Source organism: Primulina tabacum, chromosome 11, assembly GCF_025594145.1.
Source record: "Primulina tabacum isolate GXHZ01 chromosome 11, ASM2559414v2, whole genome shotgun sequence".
NCBI lineage: Eukaryota > Viridiplantae > Streptophyta > Magnoliopsida > Lamiales > Gesneriaceae > Primulina > Primulina tabacum.
In genome coordinates, this window is record NC_134560.1 from 10,493,678 (window position 1) to 10,509,117 (window position 15,440).

At 36.2% G+C, this 15,440-nt stretch overlaps 1 protein-coding gene and 1 long non-coding RNA gene across 3 annotated transcripts in view; one reads left to right on the forward strand and one right to left on the reverse strand.

The window, feature by feature from the left end:
* Positions 1 to 217, forward strand: part of LOC142517990 (uncharacterized) — a 26,271-nt gene extending 26,054 nt beyond the window's left edge. The window contains exon 2 of the long non-coding RNA XR_012813445.1: positions 170 to 217. This is a non-coding gene — a long non-coding RNA (uncharacterized LOC142517990). The remainder of the gene's footprint in view (positions 1 to 169) is intronic.
* LOC142517989 (putative glutathione peroxidase 2) overlaps positions 1 to 12,759 on the reverse strand; it is a 13,524-nt gene extending 765 nt beyond the window's left edge. The window contains exons 1-6 of one of the 2 annotated variants that reach the window (XM_075620550.1): positions 12,411 to 12,758; positions 1,718 to 1,794; positions 1,097 to 1,158; positions 907 to 1,025; positions 301 to 468; positions 175 to 215 (exon numbers count right to left, since the gene is read on the reverse strand). In XM_075620550.1, the coding sequence (XP_075476665.1) occupies positions 189 to 215; positions 301 to 468; positions 907 to 1,025; positions 1,097 to 1,158; positions 1,718 to 1,794; positions 12,411 to 12,554 (597 nt within the window). In that variant the 5' untranslated portion in view covers positions 12,555 to 12,758 and the 3' untranslated portion in view covers positions 175 to 188. Of the gene's footprint in view, positions 1 to 172; positions 216 to 300; positions 469 to 906; positions 1,026 to 1,096; positions 1,159 to 1,717; positions 1,795 to 12,410 lie in introns of those variants that run through there. The other variant, XM_075620551.1, reaches the window with a different exon arrangement.
* Between the last annotated feature and the right edge of the window lie 2,681 nt (positions 12,760 to 15,440).

Here is a 15,440-nt window from a genome sequence, read left to right on the forward strand (position 1 = left end):
AATTAAACTAATCTCATGATTCATGAAACAACAACAAAATTGTTATTCTGAGAGACATGAGGGCTAACCCCAGTTTCTTGATCATCTACTTGTTTAAAAGTAGGTTACACACGAATTCAGATGTATATGAAGTAAACATATAAAGAAACAATCGAAATAAAGAGATTAGCAAACCTGGATATTCCAGATCAATCCAAAAGATTTTGTATGTCGTTCTGCTCAAGAAAATTTCAAACATATGAAAATCGATATGCCATTACAGAACTTATGACTAAACAAGGGATGAACATATTGAACTACCTCAATCTCGAGAGGTGGTGTTTTCGGGGCATATCTCTGGATTACTTTTCCTTCTTTGTTAACCAAAAACTTCGTAAAATTCCACTTTATAGTGTCGACCAATAATCCGCCTTTTTGTGACTTCAAGTATTTGTAAAGGGGTGCTGCATTTTTTCCATTGACGTCTATCTGAGATGTTAACAAAGTCAAATTTTGTCACAAGTTTCGACATGCATTTTACACGAGTAAGAAGAAAAAACGCAGACAACATCAGAAAGCATAAATAATGATATGTTGAAACTTAAAACTATCTTTCCCAACAATGTTAAGAAAAGTTCCACTCATGGTAAAAGGACAACATAAGATTGTTATTTTGGTCTTGCGCTGCTTCAGATTCGGTGGTCTTAGACCTTGACAAAAATTGAATTAGGCGCAATACTAATGCAAGGATATTTTTCCCTTTTTAGGTAAAGCAATGGATCGATTGACAATATTGACTTTTCATAAAATGAAGAGTAAGATACTGGATTATTAGTTAGTCGGTTAAGAAAGCCGGACAGTAAGATACTATATCAAATTGAAATGACGAAAATATGTGACACAACCGGCTACCTTAAAAACAAATACCTTTTCAAATATTGGGAATTCAGCTTTAAACCTGGTGCATACAGCTTCTTGAATTTCTTCACTAGTACCTGGTTCTTGCCAGGCAAACTGATTGCAAGGAAATGCTAATATTTCGAAGCCTGCGGTGAAAACACAAAAACACTTAAATACAACACCCAGAGACAATAAAATACATAAGTGCCAGATAAACCTTGATGCTTGTACTTGTCATATAGAATATTCAGCTCCCTGTAATTCGACTGGGTCAAACCACTGTGAAAGATGAAATGTGCCAAGGTTTTAGCTTCAACTTCAGAATATTAAGGTTACCGCAATACTTGATTTCAAAAAAACGAAGTATTTCTTTCACAGACAATTTAGTAATAGACGAGAACTTAAGTAGTTCCTGACCTGAAAAACAAGTGATAAAAAGTTGAATTACATTAATCAAGTCATGTTAGATCCATATTTTTCCAAGAAAATGTCACCGGAAGGGCAAAAATGTATGTGCCACGTATAGATAATAAACAACGAATTTCAGATCCGTACGTGTTGGAACTATAATAATGTTGACAGATTCCACTAATTTGCAGTCGGAAGTCAATAGGCCTTTGTTGTAGTACACTTTTGGCTGAGTGAAAGAACGTAACGCTCGGTCCATTCATAAGACCAAAGGCATAAGAGTAACCTACCTTGTTACTGAGTTGAATTTCAAGATTCCGCACAATTCAGAAAAAGAGAGAACAAATTAAAGCCCATCAAGAACATGAGCAGGACAGTATTAGAAGAATTCAGGGGGAAAAAGTTGATGGCACGAAAATATTAGGCTTACCATTTTGAAGCAACATTTACTATGAGGAGCACCTTCCCTTTGTAATTGCTCAAAGACACATCATTTCCATGAATGTCCTGTAATTTTATTTATTAAGCAGCAACACAAGCATATAACGTAAGTAATTCTACATCAAAGTCATTCGAAATCATTCTATTTTGATCAGCCAAATAAAGTATCTACAGAAAACAATCAGAATTCCCAATGCCAGTGACAGTTTATCTTGTTTTCTGTAACTCTAAGTGCCAAGTCATCTACACCAGATCAAGATTGCACTCGGTCATCAAGAATAAAAAAGTGGCAGTTGGAGTTGGTTATTGAAACTGATAACAAGCTAGTGTGTCACTGATTGTGCAACTGGAAGTGCAGGTAGCAAGTCATCTCAAGGAGTCTTAATATATAATGGCTTGTGAAGGGCAGTACATGCATAACAAGAGAAGCTACAATCTGATCATTGATGAGAGTGAATCAGTGTGAGATAGAAAACAAATGAGTGAATTCAGTAGACTATTTCTGGAAGAAATATGAGTGAGTTCATTGAGGAATTGTGTATTGTATCTCTGTATCTTGATCAATAATAGTGTCTCTATGGATGTAGGCTTTGATTTGGCTGAACCACGTAAAATCTCGTGTGTTCGTTGTTCTTATGTATGTGATATCAATCTGCATATCTTCCATAGTCTTGAAGTGGTCAAATAAGATTGATTTGCTTTCCAGAAAACTCAACCAATAGCTTCATATTTCTCTATAACTGGTATCAGAGCCAGGTTGCCTAATAATTCACAACGGAGATCATATGAAGGTTGAAATTGGAAGATTTGATGGGAAGGGAGATTTCGGTCTCTAGCGACGAAGAATGTATGATGTACTCGTACAACAGAAAGTTGCAAAATCACTCGGAGGTCTGAAATGTCTTACACAAACAATGCCTGATAATGAAAAATTCGAAGTGATGGAATTAGCTGTGCTTAACTCCCAGCACAAATCTTATTCAGTTTTCATTAACACCCTGAAATATGCAAGGGAATACTTGTCACTAGATGATATGCAGAAGGCTTTAAAAACGAAGGAAGCAGATGACAAGATTGAAGCTGAATCGATAAAAAATGGTGACAGTCTTAATATAAGAGGAAGATCTCTTAAGAAAGAGTCTCACCCAAAGAACATGAGTAGATCTGGGACAAGGACTAAGAAAAGGAAGTGTTTCCATTGTCACAAACCGGGTCACTTCAGGAGAGACTGTCTGGATAGAAAGAAACCAAGGAAAGATCTAAAGATCGGGGTGAGGTTGCACTGATTGTTAATGGATATGACAGTGCAGAAGTGCTATGTGCTACTGAACTCCAGGATAATCAATGTTGGATTCTTGACTGTGGCTGCACCTTTCATCTAAGTCCTAATAAGAGCTGGTTCGAGTCATTTGAAGAAGTGAATGGTGGCCGTGTACTTTTAGGAAATAGTAAGTCCTGCAAAGTACTGGGAATTGGAACCATAGATTGAACATGTACGATGGAATTGAAAAGATAATACATGAAGTGAGATATGTGCCTGAACTCAAAAGGAATTTAATCTCACTAGGAGCATTAGATCAATCTGGACAATCCTTCGAAGCTGAAAAAGGAACGCTGACAGTCAAAGGAAATTCTTAATGTGATGAAAGAGATAAGATCAAATGGCTTATATGTGCTATCTGGTAAATCGATAATTGAATCTACATCTCTAGCTGAGTACGAGAATGATAACATAATGCTGTGGCATTTAAGATCGGGGCATGTGAGGGAGAAAGGTCTCATAGAACTACACAAACAAGGTCTGTTAGGGAAAACCAAGTTATCAGCTCTAGACATCTGTGAAAATTGTGTAAAGGGAAAGACTACTAGAATGAGTTTCAAAATAGGGCTTCATGTTACAAAAGCACCCTTAGAATACATTCACTCGGACTTATGGGGACCAACTACAGAAGTGTGTAGAGGAGGAGGAAGGTACTTTATGACAGTCACTGATGACTGCACAAGAAGAGTTTGGGTCTTTATTCTAAAACCAAAGAATGAAGCACTTTCTAGATTTTCAAACTTGGCAAACTGTTGTGGAAAATCAAGTCGGACTCGGGATAAAGAATTTTAAGACTGATAATGGCTTGGAATACTGCTCAAGTGAGTTTCAAAGGCACTGTAATTCCACTGGAATCACCAGGCATCTAACAGTCCCTAGCACTCCACAACAGAATAGCCTTGCAGAAAGAATGAACAGGACACCACTTGAGAGGGTTAGATGTATGTTGTTGAATTCAGGTCTAAACAAATCATTTTGGGCTGAGGCTGTGACAACAGTTGCTTACTTGATAAATAGATGTCCATCAACACCATTAGACCTCATGACACCATACAAAAGTGGAAAAATAGGCAACCCAACTTCACAAATATGAAAGTCTTTGCAGCCTATGCTCATATTAAATAAGGAAAACTTGACTCTAGAGCATTGAAGTGTGTGTTCCTTGGATATCCAGAAGGAGCGAAGGGATATAAACTGAGGTGTACAGAATCAGGGAAATCAAAGACTTGCATTATCAAGGATGTTACATTTAAACAAGACCACTTCCCTATGAAAAAGGTCCTGCTTACACAAGAAACAGTGTCAAAACCAACTGAAGAAGTGGATATGTGAGTCAAAGTGGACCTTGCATCTCTTGAAACTCTAGAGGATAATGAAAATCTCATCTATGATCTTCATTCAGAGGTTTGTGGTCAAACCACTTCCCAAGAGGATGGCTACTGGTTGACAATGGATAGATAGAAAAGAAGCATTAAACCCCCTCAGAAATTTGGCTATGCAGACTTGATCTTTATGCTTTGAATGTGGCCTCTGAAATTTCAGGAGATGAACCAGAAACTTTCAGAGAAGCAATGAATTCTAAAGATAAGCTACATTGGCAGCAAGCAATGTTTGATGAAATAGATTCATTAAAAAGGAATGATACGGGGAACTTGTATCAGTCCCTTTTGGACAGAGGGTAATAAGCTCAAAATGGATCTATAAAAGGAAGGTATTCCAGGCATTGAACAACAAAGGTATAAAGCAAGATTAGTGACGAGGTTTTTCCCAAGTGGAAGGAATAGATTTCCATGAAATCTTTTCCCGGGTTGTTAAACATAGATCTACAAGAGTGCTATTGTCAATAGTAGCCAAACAAAATCTTGAGCTTGAACAATTAGATGTTAAGACTGCATTCTTACATGGGAAGTTGGATGAAAGTTTGAGGTCAAGCGTAAAACAAATCTGGCATGCTTGTTAAAAAGATCCTATGTGTTGTCTTAAACAAGCTCCTAGGCTGTGGTATATGAGATTTGATGAGTTTATGATCAAACACAGTTCAAAAGATACCAATATGACTGGTGTGTTTACTTGAATCAGTGTGCAAATTGGAATATGATTTACTTGCTCTTTATGTTGACAATATGTTATTGACAAGCAATGAACTGACAGAAATCAAGAAACTTAAACAATTTGAAATGAAAGATCTTGGGAAAGCAAGAAAGATTCTTGGAATGGAAATCATGAAATACAGAGAGAAAAGAGATGACTGCAAACCAGTGAAAGGGCCTATTGCACAGCATTTCAAACTCTCTAATTCAAAAACACCTCAAACTGAAGAAGATAAGGACTACATGACTACAGTTCCATATGTTATTGGGGTTGGGAGCCTCATGTATGCAATGGTGTGTACAAGACCTGACATATCTTATGCAGTGAGCCTCGAAAGTCGTTTTATGGCAGACACTGAAGTGGAACATTGGAAGGCTCTAAAGTGGATTCTCAGATACCTAAAGGAAACTCTGAATGTTGGACTGAAATTTGAGAGTTCGGATGATGAGACCGATGCACTGGTTGGCTTTGTATGTTGGTATATTTTTTTCTCGCACCCAAGATGCAGCGGAAGTTTAAAAATTTTATAATTTGAAAAAATTATGACTTGGTGTCGTATGATTCTAAATCCATTCACAGGGTGTTCACTGAAAATTTACCTTTAGTGATTAATGCTTGGATCCAACTATTCTAAATTTTAAGCGTAGATAGTTCTTCTTGTAAATCCCTACGAACGATATACTAGATCAAACATCGTTATTCAATCTCCGAATTAAGTCCATGATTTACCACTTGAATTTCTATTCTAATTTTCACTTGAAAACTAGAAGAAATTGTGCATTGAAACTCAAGACCTGAAGGTGGCGTGCGGCGGCGAGTAGCGGTGGTTGGCGGTTATGAGAATGGTGTACGGTCGAGACCTTTGTCTTGTACTAGGTGGTGGTCGAAATTTGGAGCTTGAGGAAAGATAAAATGTCTACCATGTAATTTAACATGCATTGTTATATTTATAATTTTCGTTATCAAGTTGGAAAGATAAAATGTCTACCATGTAAATTTGACATGCATTGTTATATTTATAATTTTCATTATCAAGTTAGAATTCTACTAAGACTCTTACTTGAGAGTTTTTAACTTGTCAAAAATCTCACTTGATTTTTATTGGGTTAAAACTCTCACTATAGTTTCTACTTTGTCAAAATCTCTACTAAGGTTCTTGTCTAACTAGGACTCCTACTAGTTAGAGTTGTATTAAGATTCTCCAACCCTATTAATCAGATAATTCGTTATCATTGTTTCACATAATCCAATCGACTATCATACATCACCGATATGATGGGGGAACAAAACTCATAATTATGATGCATATTAAAAATTTCGAAAATCAAAATTTTCACTAATTCATTTTTGGCAGCTGCAGCCTATTGTGGAATTTTTTCACAAAATTTAGGTAGTTGCACTCTCCTTACAAATTTAGCAGTCATGCTAACTCGCACAACTTTCAAATATTAACACCTTTATAAGTCATGTTTGATCTCCATCAACTATAATCACTAAATTCAACTCCTTAAATTTGACTATTTCAACGGAAACACGGAAATCAATACTCGTGTGACCCTCAATGGTTCAGGGATACAGCTAGCCATTAGTCTCATGTGAATCAAAGCAACATTTATCTTTTATACGGGCTTACCCTTGTTAGTCTCATTTTGTTCATCAAGTCCTTGATCACATGAATGTCAGAACTCAGTTCTGATTGCACCTATCGGATCATGGTAAGAGCGTCTAGAAGCATCGTCCCATAATCTCCTTGGTATCCATAATCTCCTAGGTATCACTGATAGTGCTTGCAAAAACCAGAAAATGATGGTTAGCGTACAGTAAGGTTCCTTCAATTCAGATATCTCGATCGAATCTGCAATCAATGGTATATCGAGAGTTGCATATAAATATACACTTGGAAAGTCGGAGAGAGAACTGTTAAGTGATTCATCATATAATCACCCATATGATTGATTTGACAACTTCATGATCATACCGATTAAACATGGTGTATAACATCACATATGATAGTCTCGAACTCTAGCGACTTTTATCCTTATTTTAGGTGGTTGAATCGACTAGGAAAGAATATATGGTAACTAAAATGTGTTTCATGATCAGCGTGATAAGTACGACCTCATTGTACAATAGTATATTCAAGGTCTTTATCTATGCAGCTTGCAAGTGTATACAGATACAGTAAATGTCAGAATGTATTAAATCGTAAAATATTATTAAAATAAAGATTGTTTATTACACGAGTCAATAAAGGTTAGTGACAAGTTAGCTTCTTAGGCGCCTACTCTTATAATCCTCTCAGTTGAACCATAGCCAACTACCGATAGATTTCAAATTCATTGCTTCACGATGTTTTTCAAATATGTTCATGCCAAGGGCTTCGTAAGTGGATCAGCAACATTATCTGCAGAAGTGATTCTCTCAAACGATATGCTTCATCTTCCCACGATCTCCCGAATGATGTAGAACTTCCTCAGTATATGTTTAAATCGCCGATGAGACCTTGAATCCTTTGTATGCGCAATGACACTAGTGTTGTCGCAGGGGACTGGATCGACTCCATTTGGAATTACGCCCAAATGTTGGACAAAATTCCTAATCCAAACAGCCTCATTCGTTGCAGCTGATGCAGCTATGTATTCAATCACAATGGTTGAATCCACTGTGGTATCTTGCTTGGAACTCTTCCAAGAGACGAACCACAGTTGAGCTTGAATACAAATCAGATGTTGATTTCTAATCATCCATATTGATCGAAAGCTAAAATCAGTGCAGCCTTCCAGTTTTAATTCTCCACCTCTATTCCATGTACAAATTCTTAGTCTTTCTCAAGTACTTGAGAATATCCTTCACGACTTTCCAATACAATGGACCGAGGTTTGACTCTTGCAACACTCAGTGAAAAGACTATATCAGGTTGAGCATATATCATACCATACATAAGATTACTAATGCTCAACGAATAGGGAATGTGTGCCATGGTTTCTATCTCCTCATCATTCATAGGGCACATAGTCTTGAATAGAGTCAAAGCATGATACATTGGTAGATATCTCTCTTGGACTCTTCCATAGAGAATCTCCTTAGTATGGTATCAATATAAATGGCTTGGGTGAGTCCTAGCATCCTCTTTGACATACGGTAAAGATCTGTATTCCTAATACATAGGATGTTTCACTCATGTCTTTCATGAAGAATTTACTAGCTAGTCATACTTCAGTTGATTGTAACAATCTCACATCATTTCCATTTAGTAAGATGTCATCAACATAAAATATTAGGAATATCACTGCACTCTTACTCATAGTTGTCAAAAGCGCAAGGCGCAAAAAAGCGCTCAAGTGTCTTGGGGCTTGAAGCGCAAAGCGCAAAGCGAAGCGCACGCTTTACAGAAAAAAGCGCAATAAACAAAATATTATCAAAAAATCAAAATAAAATAAAAAGTCATATTTTATCAGCATTAATACAGGGTTGCAAAAAAGAATCAATACAAAAGGAATTCCCACTCCAAAAATTGATACAGGGTTTACCAATTTTTGGTTAGCAAATGAGAAGTGAACAAGGCGGAGGCGGCGGCACGGCCGGATCGGCGGCGACGGCGGTTGCCGGAGCGGCGGCGGTGGCAGAGGCAGAGAAGAGACGCACGCAGAGATGCAGCAGCACATGACTTCAGAATTGTTAAGCAACGATATAGATTTTAATTATGGACTTGGGCTGGGTTTAATTTTTATTCTGGACTTGGGCTAAACCTGGAATTGGGCTAAACATGGAATTGGGCAGATTTTAAAATAACAATTGTGCAGAAGAGCACAAGCCATCGCTCCAACATCCTAACAAAAGCGCCCAGAAGCGTGCGCTTCATCAATCTGATGGGCTGGATCAATCAGAAGCGCTTCCAAGCCGCCTCGCCTCGTCTTGCGCTTAAGCGAGCGAGGCGAGCGCTTTTTACAACTATGCTCCCACTAACTTTCATGTACTGACATGGTTCCTCAAAATTTTAACAAAATCAAACTCTTTGATGATGTTATCGTATCTAAAGTTTCAACTCCTCGATGCATATTCAAGACTATAAATCGGTCTTTGAAGTTTGCACACTTTATACATTTCCTACTGATGTGAATCCTTCGGATCGAGACATGTAAATCTCTTTATTAGTATCACCATTAAAGAACGATGCTTTCACATCCGTTTTTCACATTTTGTAGTCATATCATGCAACTATGGCTAGCAGAATCATGATGAACTTAAAGGTCCCCACCTTCTTATCTGTCTCAAGCTTCTTTTTGTAAATCCATTTGAATCTTATGGGTACAATTCTCCCAGGTGGATCTACTAAGGACCAAACATGGTTCGAAAATATGAAGTTCATCTCCGACTGCATGGCTTCAAACCATTTGAATGAATCGGCATTAGATAACGCTTCTTTGAAGTTTCATCTTGGATCACATCCAAGATTGGGCTTATCCTGGCCTCTCCAAGAAGCAGGTGGCCTTAAGATCCTTTCAGACCTCCTAAGAGCGTAAACCTCTTCGACTGTCTGGTGTGGGTGTTTCTCGAATTTCCGCGAGTTCTATGGTTCAACCTTTTCTATCCAATAGAAACTATTTTTCTAAGAATGTGTCATTCCTAAAAACAAACACTTTTGTTTTTTTTTTTTTGGATTATAGAAATAGTATCCAACTAAGTTCTCTGTATATCCCACAAAGTAGCATAAACTGAATCTACTATCCAATTTGTCACTCACTGTCTGGTTATCGATATTCTAAGATAAGAATATTTGAGAGGTTTTCCCTTACATATCTCGTGTATGTCCAACAACATTGTCACAGTCTCAAGTGCAAATCCCGAAAAAAAAAATCCATTGTGGGAGAATCTCATTTTCCTTAAGATAATCTTGGAATTCAGTACTTATTATTATCCATCTCAATTAGATCAAAGTATTTTAATACTTTTTTTAAATTGTTTCTCTATTTCAGCTCTGAATTCTTTGAACCTTTTAAAGGCTTCAGACTTGTATTTTATAAAATATACATACTTATGCCTCGAGAAGTCATCAGTGAAGGTAATTGAGTAAGAATGTTGTTGAAATCGCGTTAACTTGGACATCGTTATGGGAAATATTTTTTATTTTAAGTTGTAGAGATCGTTTTCTAATTCGCACATTCCAATTAAATATTATTTTTTGTAAATATTTTAAACACCTTTAGCAAAAGAACAAGAAAATCCATCATATCCAACATAGAAATGGAAACAATATTTTTAACCAAATGAAGAACAAACAAAACATCTCAAAAAATAATTTAACAATTAAACATTCATTCTTGTAAATATTTTAAACACCTTTAGCAAACAAACAAGAAAATAATTGATTCACTTAACTAAATGTAACGCCCCAGATTCGACAACCGTCCCCATAATACAAAGACGAGTCTTTCCAATGTGCTTATGTCCTCACTCATACGCACCCTAGGAAACTTGCCAAAGGGTCACTCATCTTACAATTACCCCAAGCCAAGCGTGCTTAACTTTGGAGTTCTTATGTGATGAGCTACCGAAAATAAGATGCACTTTTTTTATATGAGTAATACATATCCAATCTTTTTAAGTACTCCTCAACTGTACAGCCCATACCTGAACAGTTTTTGGAATCTTTTTCCTCCCAGTGTAATCGATTCATTCATGTTCCATTTGTCAAGAGCCGTTCATTGTCTGTGCAACCTCATGGCATCGGCGATCACCCCCCGCCCTCTTCGGCCCGGGCCTCACATGCCCACCAGCTTCCACTTGGTTCGTCCCCGAACCACACCGTACTAGGAGAGGTCGGATCTGATACCAACTGTAACGCTCCAGATTCGACGAGTGTCCCCACTGTACCAAGACGAGTCTTTCCAACGTGCTTATGTCTTCACTCACACGCACCCTAGGAAACTTCCCAGGGGGTCACTCATCCCACAATTACCCCAAACCAAGCACGCTTAACTTTGGAGTTCTTAAGTGATGAGCTATCGAAAAGAAGATGAACCTTCTTGATATGAGTAGTACCTATCAAATCTTTTTAAGCATTCATCAACTGTACAGTCCCATACCTGAATAGTTTTTGGAATCCCTCTTCTTCCGGTGTAAGATCGGTTCATTCATGTTCCATTCGCCTAGAAGTATGCCAGAAGCCGCTCATTATCCGTGCAACCTCATGGCACCGACGATCACCCTCCGCTCTTTTCGGCCCCGGGCCTCACACTAAACATCAAGTATTTCATTAGAGGTCCAAACATATAGATGTTAAAGTCCATTTCGTTCGGGACATCATTGATTCAGGGGTTGTACATGTGAAGAAAATCAACACTACACATAATCCGATTGATGTATGTACTAAATCCCTCCAAAGCAACAAGTTTGATTACTGTTTAAAACTTGTTAGGACGACAAATGATGCAGAACCTTAGATGAAATGAGGCAAGTGAGACAATATTATCGAAAGGTAGATAAATAGCAAGGTGGAGAATTGTATCTCTAAGTGCCAAGTCATCTACACTAGATAAAGATTGCACTCGGTCATCAATCAAGAATATAAAAGTGGCAGTTGGAGTTGGTTCTTGAAACTGATAACAAGCTAGAGTGTCACTGATTGTGCAACTGGGAGTGCAGGTAGCAAGTAATCTTGAGGAATCTTAATATATAAAGGCTGGAGAAGGGCAGTACATGCATAACAAAAGAAGCTACAATCTGATTATTGATGACAGTGAATCAGCGTGAGATAGAAAACAATTGAGCGAATTCAAAAGAGTATTTCTGGAAGAAATCTGAGTGAGTTCATTGAGGAATTGTTTTATTGTATCTCTGTATATTGATCAATGATAGTGTCTCCGTGGATGTTGGCTTTGATTTGGCCGAGCCACGTAAAAACTCATGTGTTCATTGTTCTTATGCGTGTGATATCAATCTGCATATCTTCTATAGTCTTGAAGTGATAAAATAAGATTGATTTGCCTTCCAGAAAACTCAGCCGATAGCTTCATATTTCTCTACATTTTCTTACAGAAATTGCAACAATATGCTTAAAACGTTATCATTTACAGAATAGCGAAAAGCACATTCAGCATTGGATACACCTAGAAGAAAGAACCCAAGTAGCAACAAATAAAATTAGGTGAATGACTCTTACGCATCATTCAACTGAGAAGAAAACATAGATCCCAGAAAAATAAAAGACCCATTACCCAATAAACAAACAGAATCTTGAAATAAACTCTAGTGCACAAAAAAAACCCACCTTGACGGTGAACTCGTAGATGGATTTTGGGCAATCTTCACCCGAACTAATAGCAGGAGGATACCTGTAATACAACAGGAAAGCAAGTCCAAGAAATAGAAGAGATGCCAAGTTTGTTAATCGGTAAAAACCCATGCTTTTCATTCGTTAATTGTCGGCTGGAACTGGAAGCCGATGAAGCTTAGACGAGGAATCGGCACAGGTTTTGCATTTCATCGCCATTAATTTTCGTGAGTCCCCTACCGTATTAAATTCTGGATGGCAGCCATTGAAGCCTCATCATCTATCATCTACCATTGGTACGTTTTCACCAACGAATCGGTTGATCAATTCGGTTGGGTGGGGCTGATGTAACAACATGATCGTATTTTAAATTCGATATTAAAAAAATGTGATAAAGTAGAGATAAAAAATTTAAAATAAAGTGATAAAATAAACATTCAAGAAATACAAATTAAATATGGATTTAAAAACATATATGTTGGGTGCAATAATTATCCTTGTTTGGTAGAATTAAAAGATTTGAGTTGCACCATTACCAACAGTTATAGCTTTTGGTAAAGCGGCAAACGCTCGATCCTACAATTGGTATCAGAGCCAATGTCACGGGTTCGATTCACATTGATTGCAAGGAGTGCAATTATTGAAAAGGAGATTGTTGCGTGTAATAATTGTCATTGCTTGGTTGAGCGATCGAACCGTGGTGCTTGAGCTGCTTTGCGGTTTAAAAGATTTGAATTGCACAATTACCACTAGCTATCACTTTGATAAAGCCACAAGCGCTCGATCCTACAATATATAAAGATATTTTAGATAAGTATATTTTAAAAAGGTAGAGTATCTCAATTTTTTTTAAAAAAAACAGCTATAAGTTGCCAAACAGTTTGACATGAAACTTATAAGTTATTTTTTAGAACTTATGAACTCTCAAACACCCTCTAATTGTCTACAAATCATATTAAATAAAATATAATTTTGGTTTTATTAATTTTCCATAAATTATTACTATTATTAATATATTTTATTATTTATCTTAATTTAAATTTCAATATAAATATCTTTTAACATTTTTTTAAAAAATAATTAAAAATTATAATCAAAATTTTTTGTCTAATAAATGATAAAAAGAAAAAGCAATTGACTTTTTGAAAAATATTTATTTATTGTTTAAAATTTTTATAGATAAAATAATATATGATTTTTAGATATATTTTTCTATTTTTATTATTAACATATAGATCAAATGTGATAATGTGCTGCGTGAGAAAAACTTCTAAAAAACCAGAACCAAAGTTTTTGGTATTGAAATTGCTTAAGAAAAACCAGAAGCATTATTCATCTTAAAGAAAATCAGAACCATAGTTTTGGTTGAGTTGTTGAAGAAGAATCAAAACAAAACATGCCGCAAAAAGAAATATCAGTAGACCGAACTGAGAATGAAGTATACAAAAACAGAAGCAGTAGTCAGAAAAGTAGTCTTTTACGATAATCTTTCATACTACACTAGTGACATCCGTTTAGTTTGTACTATATATAAGATGATGTCCCTGTTATTGTAGTCGTTCTGTATAATAGTACACTTTATTTAAAACAATTAAATGAACCATACAAATCATTAATTGTTCACTACCATTATGGGTAGGGATGGCAACTTTCCCCACGGGTTTGGAGCCCCACGGGGAAAACCTGAAACGGGGATGAGGATCCCCGATTTTTTCGGGTTCAGGTTCGGGTTCGGGGATTTTTTTAAATCCTCGATGTAGTTCGAGACGGGTATAGGATTACTATCTCCATCCCCGAACCCGTCCCGAAAATAATATCAATAATAAAATAATAGTATTATTATTATTAATAATATAATAATATTATTATTTTTTAAAATATTAATAATAATATCATTATTAATATTAATATTGATATTATAACTAATAATAATAGACAATAATAAGTTTTGATTTGAGAAAATTTCCGAATCCGTCATCGTCTTGTCATACTAATATTTTTTAAACGGAGATGGGGGTGGAGATGGGAAGTTGATATCCGAAGTTTCGGGTTTGGGGATTTCCCGAACCCGAAAAAGCGGGGATCGGGGCGGGTATGAAGGTGAGGATGGAATTCGGGGATGGGGATGGGGATGGGGATGGCAAACTCGCCCCGACCTCGTCCCATTGTCATCCCTAATTATGGGTACACAAACAAATAACAAGTCTATTCTTAGATTCAGGTGCTTGTAACGGAAAAAAAGTGGTTCTCATTCGATTGTTGAAGATTATTTATAAAAAGACTTCATGATTTGTTCACAAACATTACTTTTTTGTGAAATTGCGAAATCAGTCACACCTTCTAGCTTGTCATACTGAAAGTCTATAAAAAAATCATTATTAGCTATAAAGTTCTATAAGATTGAGAAGATTATATATGTCATTATTGTTTACACACTTTTTCAATGTATTTACCCACTGAAAAATGTGTAATATTTGTAATATGTGGGAAGAGTTTTTTCAAGAATCAAAATTCATTAAGTGTTGAATTGTAATACTAAGAGTCTCAGTAAGCAAGGGTAAGTCTTACTGAAATAGGTTTGAACAAATGTGTGCTGGTCAAAGTCTATTAGTGATAACTTCTGGAAACACAATAAAGGGAGACATAGAAGGGTTTTTTCCTTCAAACTTCCAGAAACAAACCTTGTGTTAGTTTATCTTATACTATCTTTAAGTTTCATCAAGTGTTTTAGACTATTTTCGTACTTTTAAGTAGTCCATTGTACTTTCAAATATCGAAATCAGCTTCTGACTCCTAAAAAGGTTGAAAGCACATATTTCAGAAGCAGAAGCAAGAAAAATTTGGGAGTGTTCATTCAACCGCTTTTTAAACACTTTACCTATCCTAACACAGTTCTACTCAACCAAGATAAAGAAGTCAATTTAATGACAGAAGATTCTTTTCCTCATTTAAGTATTATCTCATATGATATAAACATTTTTATAAAAAAAATTTATAATAATATTTAAAATTTAAATATATTCATTG